Consider the following 21,086-nt stretch of genomic DNA (forward strand, 5'->3'; position numbering starts at 1 on the left):
AAGGCATTGGAGCAATGAAGAACTAAAGAAAGCTGCTATAAATATATGAAAAGTTTTGCTGTAAAGTAAATACATATATGGGGTTTTGTTTTGCTATGCAAAGAGTTTTTATTTGCATGCAATAGATATATGTACCCTTTCTTTCAAAGCTTCTGGGTTTCCTGTTTTGAGTAGAAATGTGATGTCTGTGAACAGCAACTCTGGTAAGAATTTTTCACAGTACATTAATTCCTCTGTCCTTTCTGAGGCCTCCCCTGTTTGGAGGTTGGAGGGGTCTTCCTGCTGGGTCTAGGGCTGTTTTTTCAGTAACCTCAAAACCTTTTGACTGATTCACAGCTCATATCCCCATAACCAAAAATGACTACAGTCAACACTGCAGCCATGTAACTGACACCAAACCCTGATGTGGCCACAACTCTTCCTCTCTGGATCCCACCACCAACCTTATATACACAGGCAGTTTCCCACAGGCAGAATGTGGAAAGACCAAAGGACTACACGTATTAGGACCATGACATGAGGAAACACAGATACCCAGGGACATATTGAAGTGGTAGCAGCAGGCAGGATCACATCCACCACCCATTCCCCACCATAATCTCCTCCAGAATGTGACCACCCTGTACATTCGGACCCAAACAGGAGACCATTGCACAGCAAGACACATGGTTTCTCATAGAGCTCTATTGTGGCATATAATAATAGGTACTCTATATAAATTAAATTAAAAATAAAGCTCCAGCAGGTTGCACAGGTTGGCTGTTAATAAATATCTCTCTGGGTAATTGTGCCCCAAGACCAGCTCACGACCACTCTCCCTCGTCCAGAGAATTATACAAAAATAAATACAGGCTCGGGGTGGGGTGGGGGAGGACATGCCTGGTTTCATTCTAAAAGTCCTTTTTTCTCACATCATCCACTATCCCTTCCTCTCCATGGGTATCACTGCAGGGAGTCCCGTGCTGACTGGACAGCTCCAGGACAAGGAAGGCTCTCTCCAATCGAGCAGTCTCAGAAGCAAAGGACCAAGGTCCCTCACTGCACAGGCCACAAATCTCATATCAACCCTGTGGGGTGGTAGAGGGACTGCCCCTCCCCAGACCCTAGAGAGGGGGAAGCCTGTTATTGCTGATCCCACAAGCATCCCCTACGAGAACCAGGCCAGAGAGAGGCACAGCGCAAGCACCAGGAGGGACACACCACTGTTCAAAGCCACAGGGACGACCACCAGCCCAGCCAGGACTCCCAGAGTCTGGGTCAAGGGCCCCCGGAGCTGAGGAGGTAAGCCACATATACATTCTGCAGGGGCTGCTAGGGTGGGAGACTTCTTTGAGGGCTCAAGGTTTGGGTCTGCACCCTTTTCATCCTGGGAGATCACATGAGGTCTGGCCACACTAGAAAGACAGACCTCAGCCTCCACAGGACCAAGGAGGGTGGAATTCTGCTCCTGCAGAAGGACTGGAGCAGCTGGTTCTTTGCCAGATAAAGAAACCAAGCCGTCTGCCAACTCACCAGTGACCTCCATCCGGGCTTCTGTCCCGGCTTCCCCTGGGGACCTCGTCACCCCAGCTATGATCCTATTCATGTGCAAAGAGGTGGTGTTCTTACCCACCCCTTTCTCTGGATCCCCTGTAAATTGGCCCTCTGTACCCAGAACCACAGGGCTGTCACATCCTGAGCCTTCTGCCCATGGGAGCCACACATCTCCCATAGTGGCTACCATGGAGTGGGCCCCAGAGAGGATTTCCGGAGGCGATTCTTTGGGGCTGTCTCCTTCAGGGCTGGAGGGAGTGATGGAGAGCCCCTCTTCACCCTCCCCGTCATCATCAGGGTCCTCGGTGTCCTTGATGAGCTCCACACCACGCCCCAGGCGCGCATAGTGCAGAGTGATCTCCTCAGCCAGGGCACTGTTCAGGGCCCTCTCAGGGCCAGGCCACTTCAAGATCAGGTCACGATCCGTGAGTATGCCCAGGGGATGGCTGGGGGACATCCCTCCATCTGTGGGGCCCTCCCCACCACCCCCTGCCCCACCTGCAGCCACAGCAGCCCGCAAGCGGCTCAGGTGGGATAAGTAGAGCTGCTCCAGCTCCTGGTCAATGGTGTCTTCGCCAAGCAGCTCCTCCAACCCACTCACGACCTCCAGACCCCCAGAAGGCTCATCCATAATAGCCCCCACCATGGGGTCCTTTCGACTCCCTCCACTCTCACTCAATACTTCCCACGTGGTCTCAACTTGTTGCTGGCTGGGTTCCAGGAAGGGACCCGTGGCCCCCTCACTTGCATCGGGCCCTGAGGCCTGGTCCCTGGGGAAGCCACCCAGACCACAGAGAGGGGTGGAGGGGGGAATCCTGATGGCTGGTGCCTGGGGGACTTCTGTAAAAGCCACAGGTGGACTGCTTCTGGGGATGTCACCTTCTTCTGGGGGTTTTCCAGTTGCAGTAGCTTCAGAAACCTGGAGCAATGATGGGAATAGGGAGAGAAAAGGAAGGGAATGAAGTATAGGAGGGGAGAGACAAGCAAGACAATAAGAACAAGTGACAGCCCACACCCAGCCCAACAGGAGTTTCTGGATAATGCCTTAAAGAGCCCTCTTGAATTCTTTAAACTCCAACGACTCTGTCATCCAGATAGGTATTTACGTAAGTAAATACGTAGGTAGGTAGATTATTAGATAGATAAATAGATATAGATAGATATGGACATGTATAGGTACTGGGGATTGAAATCGGGTACTTTACCACTGAGCTATATCCACAGCCTATATATATATATTCTTTTTTTTTTTTTTTTTTTTTTTGAGACAGAGTCTCGCCAAGTTGCGAAAGTTGCTGAGGCTGGCCTCAAACTTGCAATCTTCCTGTCTCAGCCTCCCAAGTTCTGGAATTACAGGTGTGCACCATCACACTCAATTTGTCTAAATTTTTTTTCAAAACAATTCCATAGAAAATGAGAGGCGAGGCAGAGAGTATGGAAAGTAGGAATGGACACATGTTGATATTTGTTGGAACTAGGTGATGGTATATGTGAGTTCATTATACTAGTCTCTTTACATTTATACATATTTGGAAACTTTTATAATAAGAAGTTAAAACATACACACACACACACACACACACACACACACACACACACACACAGCTCTGAGATGTCCCTTCCTCCCCTGTCACCACCATCAGGGCTCTCCCAGACCCACTGCAATGGCCTCCTCCTCCTCCCTGGCATCCCTGTTTCCATCCTCCCCTAACAGCTTATTTCCAGGTAGCAGTCAGAGGGAGCTTGTTAAATCCAAGGTCAGACCAAGTCCCTCCTCTACTCACAACCCTCCTGTGGCTCCCGCTCTCACTATAAAAGCCTAAGTCCTCACTGTGGCCCACAAAACCTTGTCCAATCTATCCCCAGCCACCTCTCTTGGCCTTAACTCCTACCATTCTGCCCCCCACTCACTCTGCTCCCTCCACAATAGCCTCCCCAGTCCCTCACACATTAGTCATGGCCCCACTTCAGGAACTTTGTACTTGCCTGGAATGCTCATCTAGTTATCCCCATGGCTCACTCTCTCATCTTTAGATCGTCTCTCAAATCTCAATCTTTGCTAAGTCCTTCCCAGTCCACCTGATCTAAAGCTGTAAACATCCATCTCTCTCTGTGTGTCTCTCTCTCCTTCTCTCCCTCTCCCTTCAGTTTTTCCCTTAGTATTCATCTTCATATAACAATATGCTATGTATTTTAACTATTATTTTATTGTATCTCACCTAACATGTAAGCCCCATGCAAACAGCATTTTTGTTTACCACTGTGTTTCCAGTGTCTAAACACAGAAAGCACCCCTAAATATTTGCCAAATTAACGACTGAAATTTCCCTAAGCCCAGGTAAATCACTGATTCTCCCCCTCCCCTATCATCTTCTGGTTTTTGCAAACTCCCTCTGACCTAGAATGAACCCAGAGTTACTTGGCTCCACTACCTAGTCCAGCTGAGGTTACACATTAGGCTGTCTGCCCCCAGGATGCAAGGGCCTGCTTACCTGAAGGGTCATCTGGGGCCATGGACGGAGAGGAGTAGGGGCCACCAAGGATCCCAGTGACTCCTGGACATCAAGATGTTCTGCTTAAGAGAAGAGAAGGAAAGTGTTGGAGCAAGACAGGTGTAAAAGCATGTCTTATTTTATTAAGAAAATCTACGAGTGTGGCCAACTGGCAGTTTGTCTCTGAAGCTTTCTGTGGCAGTCTAAGGAAGAGGGTACCTCTTCACTTTTATAGAAAGAAAAAGGGTAGGAAGAACGAAATAACAGGATCTTGGGATGTGGCTCAGTGGTAGATCACTTACCTAGCATGCAGAAAGCCCTGGGTTCAATCCCCAGTGCTACAAATAATAATAATAATAATTAGTAGTAGTAGTAGTAGTAGTAGTAGTATTTAATATTATTGTTGCTTCACCAGGTGTGTCAGCACACACCTGTAATCCCAGTGACTCAGGATCCTGAGCCAGGAGGATTGTAAGTTCAAGATCAGCTTCAGCAATTTAACAAGTTCAAAATAAAAAAGGGCTGGGGATGTAGCTTAAGCTTTTTTATTTTGAGCTTGTTAAATTGCTGTAAAGCACCCTTGGAAGAAGGAAAAGAAAAAAGAAGGGGCTAGAAGGCCTGAAGGTAGAGCACTTTATGTACAAGTCCCTTGGTTCAAATCCCTAGTACTGCAAACAAGCAAAAACAATTGAGTTATAAAAAGGGACTAGAACTGCAAAGCTTGCCAGGTGCTTACCCATGGCAGGGGTATTATCATCCATGTTCTTCATCCTCAGCTCCTCTTCATGAGGCCTGTGGGCAGAGGAGAGAGCACATAGATCTCACGCCCTGAGAGACCAGTTCTGCCACCCGTGGGTACCTTCTGCACCTCTGTGGTGGCCTATCCTCACCTGACAGCTGCTACTTTCTGCTGAAAAGTCCTACACGCTTATGGAAATTTTGCAAAATACAGGAAAGTATAAATATACAGGAAACAAAGCAATCACACACATCAGATAGAGGCTACCACTATTACCATTATGGAAAATTTCATTCCAGACATTCTCTGAAACTATTTAGATTCTACATACGTTTACAGCTGGCTTTGATGATTTATCAGTAAGAAACATTACAGGATTTTGCAAACATTGAAAATGGCTGCTTAATAGTCATATCTTATGGCTTGTTATAATTTCCATAGCTATTCCCTTTCTGCTGAGCAAGTAGGTTGTTTCCTTTACTTTTGGGTCAAAAGCAGACTTCAGCAAACAGTCTTGTGCACAGCTTCAACATGTTTGGTTCACTATGCATAGTGGAGCTTGCCCATAATCCCAGCAACTTGGGAAGCTGAGAGAGAAGGATCACAAGCTCAAGGCCAGCCTCAACAACTTAGTAAGACCCTGTCTCAAAGTAAAAAAATAAAATAAAATAAAATAAAAAGGGCCAGAGATGCAACTCAGAGGTACAGTATCACTGGGTTTAATCCCACAATAAGAAAAAAACTGGATCATTTGTTTATGGTCCATTCCTGTCTGGGGACAAAGCCATCTTCTCCAAGAAAGGGCAGAGGGAAAAGACTTTGGGACACAGGAGTCAATAGGGGGAAGAAAGAAAAAGTAAATGGAGAATAGGAAGGGGGTCAGAAAGGCCTGGGTCCCTTCACCAGCCCTTGCCCATGCCCAGATCAGCCTGCCATATCATGTCACCTTCTCACTTGTAACATAAGCCAGGATATGCACATCAAGCACAGGGAAATGAAGAGGAATGAGAATGGAAAGCCATATATCAGGACCTGGCACACAGCAGGGCTAAATCAATAGGAAGTGGCTATTGCTCCCTTGCCAGCCAAGTCTGACTTAAGTGACATAAATCAAGAATATTTCAACCAGATACCTCCCTTGCCAGGGTCGGTGTCTCATCATGAAGAAATCACTATTCTTACTTTCTTACGAGTATCAAATGGGTACAGATAAGGTGAATGAAGGAAGCACTGATTATAGTTTCAGAGACCTGAGGGAAGCTTAGACTTTTCTTCCTGAGAAGCAATGGGGTGATACTGACATTCCTAGAAATAGCTGAAACTTTGTGAAAACACCGCACCACTTGCCTTCACAAATAAAGAATATCAAGCTGGATGTGGTGACACATGCATGTAATCCCAGCGACTCAGGAGGCTGAGGCAGGGGCAGGAGGGTTGTGAGTTCAAAGCCAGCCTCATCAGCTTAGTAATGCCCTAACCAACTCAGTGAGACCCTGTCTCTAAATAAAATATAAAAGAGGGCAAGGGATGTGGCTCAGTGGTTAAGCACCCCTGAGTTCAATCTCTGGTACCCCCCCAAAAAAAGAAAAACAGTATCACTAATTGACCTGTACATATGTACTATGGCATTAAGGCACTGGTCTGTGTGCCTCACATATATTAATTTAATCTTCACAGTGCCCTAAGATAGGTACTTCTAATCCTTTAAACTACATATGATGATCTGGAGATGGTGTGAGTGGCTTCAGTCATGCAGACAGGATTGAGACACAGGCCTTCTGGTTTTGAATCAATATGCTGCCACTTCTTAGACGAGAAAGACTGGGGTCTTACCCAATTTGATTTCCAACACTTTCTAGAAGTAGATAAAGGGAGGCATCAATAATAGACAAGATTTCTCCCTACTCCTTCATCCAGCCTTTTCTTTGGACTTGCCCTTTGCCCTCCATACTCATTCCTAGTTTCCCTGCCTCCATGGTCATGTGGGCTAGAAGACCAACAAGGACAAAGGTTGCCAGAACTTTTTATTATCACCCTTGAGGAAGAAGCCTGAACCATGTATATGGATCTAGAATCTGGAAAGCCTTGGAAAGCAGAGTCTATCATTCTCTCTGGTCTAGGGCTTAAACATCCCACAGAGAGGCATCTGAATCAGAATACTACAGGACCTCAGATGGGTGATACTGGGATCCCAGAGATCAACCCCCTATACCTCACAGTTGAGAAACAGGGATTCAGAGCAAATCACCATAGTCCTATACTAGTCCCCTCAGTAGATTTAAAATCCAGGCCTATGAACTTGTGGCTCAACATGATCTTTGCCCAACAGCTCGAAGTCAGTGCTTGTTAAAAAAATAAAAATAATCTTCCTAGGATCTTCTAAAGCAAGCCGCTTCAAAAATACTCCTGAACAGACAGAAAGCCAGCCCGCCCTCCCAGGGACAGGACTAGGCAAGCCTTCCTGCCATCTGGCCCAGTTCTGACATGCGTGACAACCAAGTTTCTAAAAGCCACTACAAAGTGGCTTAAATGTGCAAGTGAAAAGGGAAGAACTCAGGAAGCAGTCAGCCAAAAGGCAAAGGTCTCCACAATTCAGCTGGAGAAAGAAATGGGGGAAGAAAAACAAATGCAAAAGAAATCCTTCAACTGCCAGAGCAGCACTTTGACAAGTCTAAGAGGAACATCTAAAACTCAGGTCAAGCAACTGAGCCTATCCCAGGGTCCACAGAGTCCACAGAAGCAAACAAGTTGTTCTCCTAAACTCAAAGTCAGAAAAATGAAAGCAGGAGGCACCAGCATTTATTGTTCACTTCTCCTAAAAACAGGCCCTTTTCATTGATATACCAAGTCATTTGAAATGCAGAAAGTAAGGCTTAAGGAACTGTCCCTATGCACACTCAGTCCACACCACACTAATAACATACAAAGGGGGCTCCATTTTGAAGACAGTATCTGAAATTGGAGGCCTAAAATATAGATATATCCTTGAACTGTCGTCTACAATAACAATTTTAGAGGCAGCTCTGACTACAGTCAAAATGAGGACAGTAAGGGAAATCAAGAACAAGTGTATACTGACTCACTGATCAGTAACAGAAGGATTCTTAGAAAAATGGGGAGACATATTAAGAACAAAACTGTACCTACAGTGCGCCTGCTAATTTTCAAGAAGGAAACCTGCTCTTTTGGCACCAGTCCCACAAATGCCACGTGGCATCCTCTCAAGGGTTGTAGGCAGTAGAAGGCCATGGCACCAGTTGCTGCGGCTGTCTCGGGCAAGAACCTTGGGAGTGCTTGTGAGTAATAGCCAAGTCGGTGTTATTTGGAAAGGGCTAAGGCCTACACACCAATCTCCTGGGTGTGAAAATTTCTCCTGCAAGGAACTGCTGAACTCACAGTACCTAAGGAAATCGGGGAGAGAGATCTTAGAAAGAGGTGGCACCAGCCTCTGCCTAGGCCAGCAGAGACACAACAGAAAGATGAGTTGCCAGGGTTAGACAGTGAACAAGCAAGAGAGGGCTGGCAAGCCTCATGGAAAAAAGCAAAGCATACTCTCAAGAACAGTCACATCCCTGCTACCACCAACACCACCCAAGAACTGAGTGCCCTCAGCACTCACATCTTCAAAGAGTGTTGCCAGCCCAAAGTGGGTCAGGCACTGAAACCAAAGGGAAACTCAGCAGTTCCCAGCTCTCATGGATACAATCTGATGCTGCTGCTGACTCTCAGGGTGGGGGGGGGGGTTAAAGGCAGTTTCAGAAAGCTGCCCTGTGATACTTGGAATCAGAGTTACCCTAGGCCTTTGCTTTCAGGAAAGAATGGGGTTTGAAGGCAGATGTGAAAGCCACCAAGTTATGTGGGACACTGCCTCACCTTCCCCAAGCAATGTCAGCCTCAACTTTGAGACTTATAATATGGCAAGGTGGAGGGAGGAAAGCATTTATCATGCCGTGAGTTTCACTTATTGCTGTGACAATTCCCTAGCCATAGCCCACCAGTAAGGAAACCATTTTACATCATAACCCAGCACACCCACTCATGAGTAAATATATTCACACATATAGAACTGAAAAATGGTTGTTCTTTGAACTTGAAACAATACTTACCTTTCCTGCATAGTGTGACATGCTTGGTACTTCTATGCCACTTTTTAGTATTGGTTAGAACCCAATAAATTGATTTCACATCTCAATAAATGGTCAAAACATGCAAGTTTTAATAATCCCAGCTCTTCCACCTATTAGCAGTGTAACCTGGTGCAAGTTATTTAGCCTCTCTATGTCACACTCTTCTCATCTATTAAGAGCGGATAATAGTGATTTCCTCCCTCACTCAGTTAAGTGAACTGAAGAAATATATGAAAAGTGTCTATAAAGTGCTTAAAAGTAATTCTCTTCAAATTCGCACTGAGGGAAACTGAGGATCTGAAAAAGAAAGCTACATGCCCAGTGGTGCCCAGCTGGTAAGATACACTCCCCAGCCTGGTAGAGCAGTTAAGAACTGGGGTACCAGAGCAGAATCTCCCAGGCTTAGTTCCCAGCTCTGCCACTTTCTTAATGAAGGACCTCAGGCCCATATCCTTAACTGTGATGCCCTATCAATTTTCTATGGAATAAAATGGGTGTCATTTTTCATTAAATCCTCTCTCCAGACACCTCTGATAACCTCTGACCCATCCTATTTCAACTCTAATTGCTCCCATTGGCCCTAAGGCTGCCAACTTACATTATCAAGTTATTATCAAGTTGGATCCCATCCATTCAGTTATAGGTGCACCTAAAACCCACTAAGGCCTTATTGTGCATCATCCCAGTGACCAACCCTGGACATACACCGGTGAGCAAACCCAACTAGGAAGCTTACAATTCACTGTGGAAGAAGACATTAAAAAAATACTCAAACTCGTTCTTTCAACAAACATTTATTGAACACCTGCTAAATCCCAGGCACCATGGCAGGCCTGCAAAATACAGTGGTGACCAAAAGCAGACTGTATCCCTACCCCTCACGGAGCTTACAGTCTATCAGGGCAGAGTTATCCAGTAACCCCTTAATAAATGTCTAACTACAAACTGAGGTCAGTGCCTTAAAAAAAAAAAAGGAAAGAATGTTCTAGAACAAGGGGCCTTGGCCCAGACCACAGGGATGTTGAGGGCTTAAGAATGCTTAGAATGAAAATAAGCAAGGGAGGGATCAAGGGAGTAAGAGGCTGCTCTGGAGCACTGAGAAGAGGAGGGGATAAATGCAGCCCTGAATAAGGTTTAATTTGAGGAACCATTAAGACTCAGTCAAGTAGAAATACCAAGTTCAGATACAAGGCTAAAAAAGCAGGGTGAAAGAAAAGGGCCAGAGAGTTCAGAGGAAAAGTAACAGAGTGTGATCCCAATGCCAAGGAAGGAAATGACTTCATTAGGAGTGGTCAGCCACTTCAAGAAAACCGAAAAATCTCCTATGGAATGTTGCTGATGCAAGGGGCTGACGAATACATAGGGGTGAGCAGGGAGTGAAAGGGCATGTGGCCAATCCTTCCCATAGGGTGGGAGTGAATGGGGAGGGAGATTACTACAGTGCTGGCCAGGAGCCAAGGGCAGAGAGGAGATCAGTAGAGATAGCAACACTGGCAGGGGGAAAGGTCAACAGAGAGGATCAGGGAGGGCAGTAGAAAAGCTGCCAGGACAAAAAGAGGGATTGACGAGTTCATATTCTGCAGCAGGTAGCAGAAAATTGGAACTTGGAGCATAGGCAGAGGAACTGGCCTAAAGGTGAAGGGACTTTTCCTCACCTGCAACACAGGAGAGGAGAACTTGACTTAGAGGCTGCAAATTGTAAGGAGTTCCATTCTTATGGTTTCTATTGTGTTTTGGGAAGCAGGAGGAGAAATGTGAAGATAAAGAACATCTGAAAAAGTTACATGAGAAAAGCGACAACAGTGGGTCAGAAAAATACAGCAGGACTGCCTTGCAGGGTAGAAAATGATGGAGAATTTGGGGTGGGGCTCATCTGCTGTGCATGCTATAACATGCTATAACAGGGCATGCCTGCTAGGCTTCCCAGTACTATGAGAAAAACTGGGAACCCAAGGAGCTTGAAGTGGATGGGTTTCCCTAGGAAGCCCTCTTAGAACTGCAGGATCCACTCCACGAGACTGCTAGAGACGAACATTACCAGTAAAGAAAAGAACATGAGCAAAAGTCCTGAAGCAGGAAAGAGCCAGGGCCCTGGGAGTGACAGAAAGACCAGGCTGAAAGAACTCAGGAACAGAGTCCAGTATGAGGAAAGCCTAGAAGCCAGCAGAGGCCAGATTGGGAGACTAGAGTGGAAGGTGCTTGAAGGCCATGGTTAGGCTTTGTTGGTCTTTGTTTTTAAGAGGAACAGGAGACCTTCTTGGAGTGTTAAGCCAAGGTAGACCAAGAGGGCTCCTTTCCACACCGGCCCTGGAACTTGGGACTCTAGGAACCTGTTTGCTCCTCTAAGAAAGAGGGATTTAAAACAATGCAGTGGGGCTGGGGTTGTGGCTCAGTGGTAGAGCACTTGCCTTGCAAGTGTGAGGCACTGGGTTTGATTCTCAGCACCGCATATAAATAAATAAATTAAATAAAGGTCCATCAACAACTAAAAAAAAAAATCAAAACAAAAAAACACAGCTCACAGGGTCTGCTGTCAGGTGTAACTACAATTTTGCACAAAAATATTTGGCAAAGTGCCTAGCAAAGAGCAGGGTCTCAGCCAGGTCTCACATGACAAGTTCTCCACACTGCCCCTCCCTCCCAGCTCCACCAAAAGCCCTTGGTTATGTTAAGACCAGTCTGAATCTCATTTCCCCTGATTGAACCCAGCACTGTGCCCAGCATGCAGAAGGTTATCAATAAACACTTGTTGATGGATTATCTGTAAGCCTAATGGGGAATTGAAAGCCTGGTCCCACAACCCAGGGAAAGCAGACATTGGGGCTTTTGAATTACATCCCAATGACCACCAGACTTCTCCCATTTCTCCCACCTGGCATGGTCGTATCCAGTGCATAGGGGGTCTACAGCCAGTATTTCCTGAAGCCCTCTACAATGGGGCTCCCACAGGTAAAGGATATCCCCTGAGATCCTTCACTATTTCCCCAGAGGTCTGGATCACAGGGGGTGGCTCTTGAACAGCACTCCAAGTAATCAGCAGCACACAGGTTTTAAAACAATAATAAGTTGAAATGTACTCGCCAGGAAAGCCACCAACCTACAAAGAAAACCTTATCGCTGATCTTGCAATGAGCACCAGCCTCCCCTTTGCAAGAGCTGAGATCAAAAGATAAAGAAACTATCAAAAAGCCATCTGCCCACTTAAAATAATATCACAAGTCATGTTAGGAACCACAGACCTGGGGCCACCTACCAAAACAATTGTCTAAACGGGCTGCTTCAATTTCTCCTTAAAACCACCCATGTATTTTAAAAGAAAAACACCCTTTCCACCCACCTTGCCCTAGCAAGGTTTTGATTTCTCTGTCCCTTGCTTTTCACAACTCTTAAAAATGACCAAACTCTGTTACTCAAACTGTCTCATCTTATAGAAAGGGCTCCCATGACAGTAGGTTGAGATGACAACTTGGGAAAAATGATAGAAATGAAAGCAATTCTGGGGCACTAGAACTACTGGATCTCTTGATCTGGGAAGTGGTTATATAAGTGCATACATATGTACGAATCCACTGGGTCGTATGCTTAAGCAGTGCATTTTCTGTAGGTATACCTCAATAAAACATAAAGGCAAAAGGAAAGCACAACACATTGAGAACACCAAGAATGAAATCCAGAATTTTCCCTGAACCCTGCCAGAACTTCAAAGAGGATCAGCACTTAAAAAAAAAATAATGTCCTTAGCATTTCTACCTGGTCCTGTCATTCACTAGCTGAGTGACTTTGAGCAAACTGGCTCACCTGAGTTCCCTGTTTCCCCCCTTAAATGGAGACCATCATTACAGCACCTACACCATATACATGCACACTTGGCCTCAATGAGAGAATGGACCTGGAACTCTTAGCAGAGTTCAGTAAATGCTGGCCACTCTTATGTAGCTACTACCATGCCTCAGTTACCTTGGCCACATTTGCTGTATTTGACTCAACCACACATGATGGTCACTCCCCTTTAGCAAATTAGGGAACTGAGGCCAGGCCACACAGCTGGTGATAGGAGTTGAGTCTAGTAGGGGAACTTAGAGAACTGCATGTGAATAACTAAACATCAATATAGCTAACATCTCTATGGCACTTTGAATCCGGCTTGGTTCTGAGTGCTTTTATTTGTATCATGTAAAGTAGGTGCCCATAATCGCCTGTTTTACATAAGATGATACAGTCAGTTGAGGCACAGTATGGTTAAATAAGTTGGCCAAGGGGCTATATGGTTGTGGCTCAGCAGTACAGTGCTCACCTAGCATGTGCAGGGCACTGGGTTGATCCTCAGCACCACATAAAAATAAAATAAAGATTAAAAAAACACAGCTGAATCAAATGTTTAAAAAAAATAAGTTGGCCAAGTTCACAAAGCTGGTAAGTGAAATGGCTAGGATTTGAACCCAGGCAATTTGATGCCAGAATCCACACTTTTGTTGTTGTTGTTACTGGAGATTAAACCAAGGGGGCCTTAACCATTGAGCCATAACCACAGCCCATTTTATATTTTGAGACAGGGCCTTATTAAGGTGCTGAGGCTGGCTTTGAACTTGTGATCTTCCTGCCTCAGCCTCCCAAGCTGCTGGGATTACAGGTGTGTGCCACAGTGCCTGGCCAAAATCCACACTTTTTTATTTTTATTTTTTGTAGTTGTAGAAGGACGGCATGCCTTTATTTATTTTTATATATGGTGCTGAAGATAGAACCCAGTGCCTCACACATGCTAGGCAAGTGCTCTGCCACTGAGCCACAACCCCAGAATCCACACTCTTAAAGAAGTAAGTAATCATGCTGCTGACCTCCTTTAGACTAAATCTCAGGTATGGTGACGGAGGGGGGGGTGTCACAGGGTGGTAAGCAGGCACTTGACTTGACTGCTTGTTCACTCACTCAGGCACATATGCCCACCAGCCATGAGAAAGGCCTTTCTTTAATTTTTTTTTCTTTTTTTTTTTTTTTTTAGGGGGAAAGGACCTACTTTGCCCAGGCTGGTCTCAAAAAACTTGTAGGCTTGAGTGATCCTCCTGCCTCAGCTTCCCAAGAAGCTGTGGGTATCACAGTGCTGGGCACGAGGTATATCTTTCTGAACCACTCACAGCCTAAAGCTTCCCCAGGACCAACAGATCCCACAAACACCTCACTGCAACCAGCAACATCTAGTCAAGCATATACAAGGTCCAAAAAAAGCATTTTCCCACTTCCAATCCTTCCAGGAATGGGGAATTGTATGCATTTTAGAGAAAACCTACTGATCACAAGCTATACTTAGATGGCCACATAAAGAATCAGGCCTAGTGGCTGTCATTAAAACTTATATAATAATGGAGGAAACCTACGAAGAACTTGGATCAAAGCTTCCTGGGATAGAACTGGCTCTTTCTCCCAGTCCCTGAATGGTTACTGGAAGTGTGGCAATAAAAAGGGACATGAGCTTCAAGTCTACTCCCCATCTGGTTCTGCCTCTGCCAAAACCACTGCTTCCCTGAGAGCATGGCCTCAGTCCCTCACCTCTGCAGGCCTCAACCTAGATTACAGAGCATAATAGTAAAGAATGTGCACAGACTTCGAAGTCAGACAGGGCTGGTGTCAAAAAGCCAGGCGCCATCACTTCCTCAACCAGTTTCTCCACCTCTGGAACCCTGATTTTTTCTGTCGGATGGGGATCAGATTCCCTATTCATCACTTGCAAGGCTGTTGGTCCACACTACTATGTCACTTCAGTTCTCTCCATTCCAGCACACTGCCCATTCATTCACACCAAATTCATTCCAGCCTCAGGGCCTTTGCACTTGCCATTCAGGCTATCTAGAACCTTCCTTACCTATACGTACATAACTGTTCCTTATCATTCAGGACTGTTTAAATGATGCCCCTTTTCTACCAATTCTCTTCCCCCCATCTCTTCTTTCTCATTATCCAGGACTCATCTAAAAGGCTCTCCCTGAACACAGTCTCTAAAACAACCATTCCCTCCCAATCTATCTCCTCATACTTCTTTCCTCTCAGCAGCTAACCTTATCCCTACTTATCTGCTTACTTGTTGTTTTTTTCAAACTGTCTCCCACAGGAGCTTGTATGATCCTTGAGGGGAGGGAAGATGTCTGTTTTGTTTAGGGCTTTACAGTGGAGCTCAATAAATGAATAAATGAAAAATCCCAATAATTAAAACAGTTACTAGCACATGTTTGGCCTCCACAACTATTTGACTGACTGCACTCTCCTCCCTGTTCTGAAGATAAGGCCTGAGGGGTTCCTGGGCAGGAATGCTTGCCCTCCATTCTACATACAGCCCTGTGTTGGCGGAGGTGGCGCTGGCAGACATTACCTGCGCCTCACTGGCTTCATGCAGCTCTTCAGCTGCCTGGCCTCAGCCTCCACCGGACCCTGGCACTCAGGCTGTGGCTCCAGCTGCTGCTGCTGCTGGAGCAACCCTTCGACATCCCTGGGTGTGGGAGCGGGTGCGATCCGCAGCAGGACTGTGTAGTTGCGGCCGTGGTTGTTGGCCCAGAAAGTGCCCTCGGGGGTCTCATAGCGCACCACGAAGTCGAGGCGTGCCCCATCACCCGCGCCCTCAGCAAAGGGCAGCTGGAAGGCAAAGCGGTCGGTGCGGCCGCCGTCGTCGGGTGAGGAGGCAGATGCCTGGCCAGGGCCCAGGCCGAGACCTGGATCCAGGATGGGATCTCCTGCTCCTGTTCCTCCTGCTCCTGCACCAGGCGGGCTGCGCGGGACGTAGCGCGCTGGGTGGTCGCAGAAGGAAGCCCAGCCGTCGTGTGAGGCCCGCACGTGCACCGCTTTCTCGAAGGAGCGGTTCAGCACGCGTACCAACCCGCGCAGCACCGGCGGGCGTCCCCCAGGCACCCACACCCCGGCACCCCCGGGAACCGCTCCGGGAGGCGGCAGCAACGCCTCCAGCTCCACCATGACGCGCCCCAAGCGCTCCAGACGGCCCGGCGCAGGCGGCAGCGAAAATGTGGGCACCAGATAAAAACCCCCGCCAGCAGGGACGGGGCACAGCGGCGAGGGCTCGGGAATAACCTCGTCTTCCTCCTCCCCTTCATCCCCATCCTCGCCATCGTCGTCCTCATCAGCCCCGCCGCCGCCGCCATCTTGCCCGGCCGCTGCCGCCATCTTGCCCGCCCCGGGCCCGCCCCACGGCCGGTAGCGGCGCAGCTGCGCCAGCGGCAGCCCCAGGGCCTCGTCGGCGAATAGCACCCTCCGCGGGGCCACCGCCGCCTCAACCGAGGTGCGGGGCTCGCCCGCGGCCGGTGATGGGGGCGCGGGATGCCGCAGCGGGGGCTCCACAGGGGCCGTGCGCGCCATATCGGCGGCCGCGGCGGCACCGACGGCACCGGCGGCGGCACCGGCGGGGGCAGGGCCTGAAGGGGCCGACAGCCAATGGGAAGGCCAGTGCGGGGGGGTACAGCTCACGGGGAGCGTAGGCGGCGAGATGAAGACAGGTGTAGCAGAGAGCCAATGGGCAGCCGCGCACGGATGACGTAGGTGGTGAATGGCGAGCAGGAGAAGGGCACAGCCAATGGGGATGCCGGAGAGTGGGAGGTGTGGGAGGCGGGATGATGGGGAAATCAATGGGGAGGTGGGAATGGGGGTGGTGCGGGCCCAGGAGGCCGAGAGCAGGAGTAGGACAGCTAATAGGGAAGTCTGAATGGGAGCGGCATTGTGGGCAGCGGGGAGGTGGAATGGCTTCAGGCGATGGGGGAATAAGGGAGCGAACCCACAGGTCCGAAAAGTGGGAGATCCGCGGGTTGCGTAGATAGTGGGACGTAAGACAGAAACAGAGAACAGCCTATGAGGAGACGCGCAGAGGTGACGTAAAGGCAAGATGACGATAATAGCCGAAGTGAGCCAGTGCAAAGTCTTGTAAGCCTGCTCTATGGCTTCAAGGGGAGGAGCCAGGGCGGAACTAGCCAATGCAGAGACCAAAAGGAGACCACGAGGGGGTGTGTGAGCCGCCACAGAGGTGGGACCGAGCAGGGCAAAGCCAATGGGGATGGGGATGAAGGCAGGGGCAAGGAAGAGAGATGGCGGGGGGGGGGGGGGGGGGGCGGGCAGGGGGAAGTCAGTGAGAACTCAAAGGGCAGTGCTAGCGTGGGATTGACCAATACCAAAGCTAGATAGTGTAGCGGCAAGAGGAAAGAGCGGAGCCAATAGGGGCGGGGCAGATGGTGCGAAGGAAGGCAAGAGTAGCCAATAAGGAATCTAGAGATGGGGCTAATGCTTAGGCAGAGCCTGAGCTGTTGGGTGGTCTAGCAGCAGAACCATAGAATGCAGGCATCCAATAGAAAGGGTATGCCTCTGGGGGACATAGATTTTCCTTTCGCCCTAACCTTCCAGGACTCCCCATTGTCCTGAAAATGCCCAGAGAGCCTGACGGCCTAGACAGCACCTTAGAGTGAGACCAAAGAAATCAAAAAGGATTTCCCCCCACACGCCTACCTCCCAGGCTTTGCTTTGAACCCCACTCACTAGCCAAGAATGCCCCTGATTATTCGTTAATGTCCCAGATTGATCATTAGCAGTCTCCAGGATTTTGCACCACTGTTGAATGAATGCCCAAATGGAAAATGGAAATTTTTGAAAGATTAGCTTTTTCTCACTTCAGCAATGCTGAGCTTGACTCTATGCTACCAGGAGTCAATTGGGCATATTGATAGACACTGGCTAATATAACCACAAATCAAAGCCCTGCCTTTCTTGCCAACTGTGATACTTAACACCTCTTAAGTGGCCTCACCTTCCTTCTTTTTGTTCGAATCTCTGCTCCTACTATTTCTTCCACCCAAGACTACTATTCCTTCTGCTGCTTCTATCTACCGAACTGTTTTCACTCTCCCTTTGAGGTCTTATCTCCTACTGAACTGTAGCCTCTGTCAACTGAATATATACATGCATATATTCCCCCTCCACCCTGGGAGGATTTATCAAGCACCTACTGTATGCCAGGTTATGATCATGCTGTTGTCTCATTTAGTACAGCATCCCTAGGAGGGAGGCAATTCCCCCCAGCAGCCTCTCTTCTCTTTAGGTCTTAGAGTCCAGGATGGGTTCATGGGTCAGGAAAGAATATGTAATCTACAAGTTGCAGAAACATCATTAGATCTTAAACAAATAAAATTTTATTTCCTCACCTAAAAGTTCAAACTGGCAAGAAGTCCAGGGACGCCATTCCTACCCATGCATTTTGAGCATCAGCTATGTCCTGGTCTGGCCCCAAGACTCATTCTTCAGCAAATTCTGTGGGTTCTTTATTCAAAATATTTCCCTAGTCCACCCTCTCACCTCCTCCTTCACTGCGAGCACTGTCACCAGTCACCTAGACTACTGTAGTATCTTCCTCCTTGCTGATTCTCCTGCCTCCACCCTCGACCCCAGCACTCCATTCCATGTTTGGCATTCCAGGGCATTCTGTTAAATCCTAAGACAGTTTATGTCTCTCCTTTGCTCACAAGCCTCCCATGGTTCTCTCTCACTAAATGTAAAAGCCAAGGTCCTTACCATGACCTACAAGGTCATGCATGGTCTAACCCCACTAGTGCCTTTTCGGTCTCAGTTCCTAACCCTCTTCTTCTCATTCACTCCACCCTAACCACACCAGCCTCCTTGTACGCATCAAGTACACTCTTACATCAGGGCCTTTGCCCTGGCTCTTTCCTCGGGAGTTCCACAGATACATACATGATATCTCACCTCCTTCAAGTTTTTGTCAAAGACCCTCTTCTCTGGGCACTTTCCCCAACCTGTTTAATCTTGCTCATTCTCCCCAAATTCCAAGTCTTTTCAATGTCCTCCCCCCAGAATCCTTCTATGCAATAGGGTATAGTCCACTTTAGAGAGGAGGTAGTGACCTCAGCCCCTCTGCTCACCTGGCCCTGGCTTTCATTCTGCAAAGATCCTGACTTTCAGCGGCATTAGCATCACCCCTGCCACACTCTGAGTCCCACTCAAGTGGCTTCCTAAGATCCTTGGGACCACCACCCTCATTCACTTTTTCTCCCACCTCTCTAATCAATCTCTCACAAAGTAAGTGACACTAGGGAGAGATGGTCATAGGAAGCTATAAGAAGGGTGCAGCCCATACTTCAGACCCTGACAGAAAATCCCAGACCCCTCTCCCAGGAGGAGAGAAGTGCTAGGGCAGGGAAGGTGGTCTCATCTTCTAGAATTGGTGTGGTGTATAATTACTGAGAGACATGGGAAATGTTCAGACCCAAGTCTGCAAGGAGCAACGGGTCATCAATTTTGGGGGCCTCCCCAGGACTTGTTCCTTACAAGCACGCTCCTTACCCCCTCCCATGCTCTCTCCCACAGGCAACAACGGGAATCTGTTAAGCACTTGCTGTACACACAAGGTCCCTGTAGACCTTAAAGCTGGGAGGATCTCACCCCATCTTGGTGTTTCCTCCAGCCACCCAGCACACACATAGTTCATCTTTGTGTCATAAACATGTCCCACCAACTCTAAAGCCCCAACCAGTGAAAGTTTTGTTTTGAACTAATGATAGGGAGGGTTGGGGTTTTTATTTTAATTGTTGTTGTTGGGTGTGTTTTTTAAGTCTTTTTTTTCTATTCACTCTTTTTTTTCCCCCTTGTCTTCACAAAGACAGGCCATCAGGTCAAATATGGGCTTTTCCAGAAAGGTGAGTTAAGAAAAGAGACCCTCCCTTTTTTTGAGAGATTAGAAGGTGAAGGGAGGAAAGGGGATGAAAGGGCAAAGGGGCAAAAGGGTAAAGGGGTGGGTCTTGGTCACTAGACTTGTATCATATGAATTAGAAGCTGTTTTCAATTTCTCTTCCCCAGGTCTGAAACCAGTCTTGCAGAAAAGTCGGAGTGGATGTTGGATGACTAGAACCCCAGACCACACAGGGCACTGGACAATGCATGGTGGGGCTGGAAGTCTTAGCCATGGCCAGTCAAGAGAAACCTCTGGAGGATGATCTCCCATGTTGACCAGTGGTTGGAAGAAGGGAATGTGCACTGAGATGAGGAGACGCGGCCACTGAATCTTGGACAACCTAGAAACCTCACAAGCATCAAGCCCCCAAAGGAATCTCCAAATCCCAGAACCTCCCTTTCCTGGCATCCTAGAATTTAAAACCTGAGACTACTGGGATCACAGAAACTGCGAGTTTCAAAGTCTAGCACTAAGGAAACAGCTCTCTGATCTTCAGCAAATTGGTCTACTACTCTGTGCCTTCATTTTCTCCATCTGTATAACAGCGATACAGTAATGATAATAAGATGGACCGCAGAGGGCTCTGGTGAGGATCGGACACAACTGATTGTGGGAAATATTCAAGTGCCGAGTATGGCGTGTGGAAATTCAGGATAAATATCAGCCACCAGGATGATAGGTGATATTTGGAAATCTAAATCCTTGGAAACTGGGGCTTTTGCAAGTATAAAATCACAGAGTCTGAGCACATCAGAAGCATCAGCTATGGTGTTCATGGCAGGAGAGTCCCAGTGTCCCAAGGAGCCTCTGGGTTTCATTGTGAGATTTGATTCATTCTACTAGGGGCCACTGGGGACCTTCCCAGTAGAGTGGCCATTGGATCAGACCTCTAAAGCTCTGGGACATAATGAAGTGAGACTTTTCTGCCTTCCCTAACTCAGTGATTCCTTGTGAGTTCAGGGAGTTAGTGACTCTCTGACTCCTCAATTCTGTGAATGGGTGGGGAGGTAGGGATGGACTTCCCACTTTTTTTTTCATGAAATACCTGACATCCCCCTCACTCTCTGTGGGAAAGAGGGCTGCAGGGGTGTTCAAAGCTCCCTGTCTCTGGACAGCACAAATAATGGTAACCGTATTAGTTATACCTAAGAGGAAAATGAGTCCTGAAGCAAGGTGAAGCCTCTGGAAACAGGGTTCTGTTTTATCTCTTTCCCTAATGTTTTCTGTCCGCACATAAGACTTCACATTCCTTCTTAACCCAGACAGCCTCAGATATACTGTCACACACAGAATGGTATCTCTGGTGCCTCGGGATGCCTCTGTGATTTGAGTTCTTTTCCTTTATTTTTTTTTTCTGACTCTATACACCTTGACTTAAAAAACTGTTTTCTCATGAGCCCTGTTATCTCATTGATACCTCTCACCTCTGTGGTGAGGGGAAGAAATCATATATTCAGATGACTCGTAAA

The 21,086-nt window shown here is 47.6% G+C and overlaps 1 protein-coding gene across 2 annotated transcripts; it reads right to left on the minus strand.

The window, feature by feature from the left end:
• Nucleotides 1–664: 664 nt before the first annotated feature.
• Nucleotides 665–16,370, minus strand: PPP1R3F (protein phosphatase 1 regulatory subunit 3F). 2 transcript variants are annotated; one of them, XM_081277511.1, is made up of 4 exons: nucleotides 15,253–16,370; nucleotides 4,762–4,817; nucleotides 4,026–4,108; nucleotides 665–2,452 (listed from the first exon to the last, which is right to left on the minus strand). In XM_081277511.1, exons 1-4 carry the CDS (start codon nucleotides 16,245–16,247, stop codon nucleotides 1,148–1,150), a joined length of 2,439 nt encoding a protein of 812 aa, XP_081133637.1. In that variant the 5' UTR covers nucleotides 16,248–16,370; the 3' UTR covers nucleotides 665–1,147. The 2 variants fall into 2 exon arrangements, with proteins under 2 accessions (XP_081133637.1, XP_081133638.1); XM_081277512.1 differs by having other exon boundaries at nucleotides 4,026–4,105; nucleotides 15,253–16,369.
• Nucleotides 16,371–21,086: the final 4,716 nt, after the last annotated feature.

This window comes from Spermophilus citellus, assembly GCF_964194105.1.
Source record: "Spermophilus citellus genome assembly, chromosome: X".
In the NCBI taxonomy this organism is placed as follows: Eukaryota; Metazoa; Chordata; class Mammalia; order Rodentia; family Sciuridae; genus Spermophilus; species Spermophilus citellus.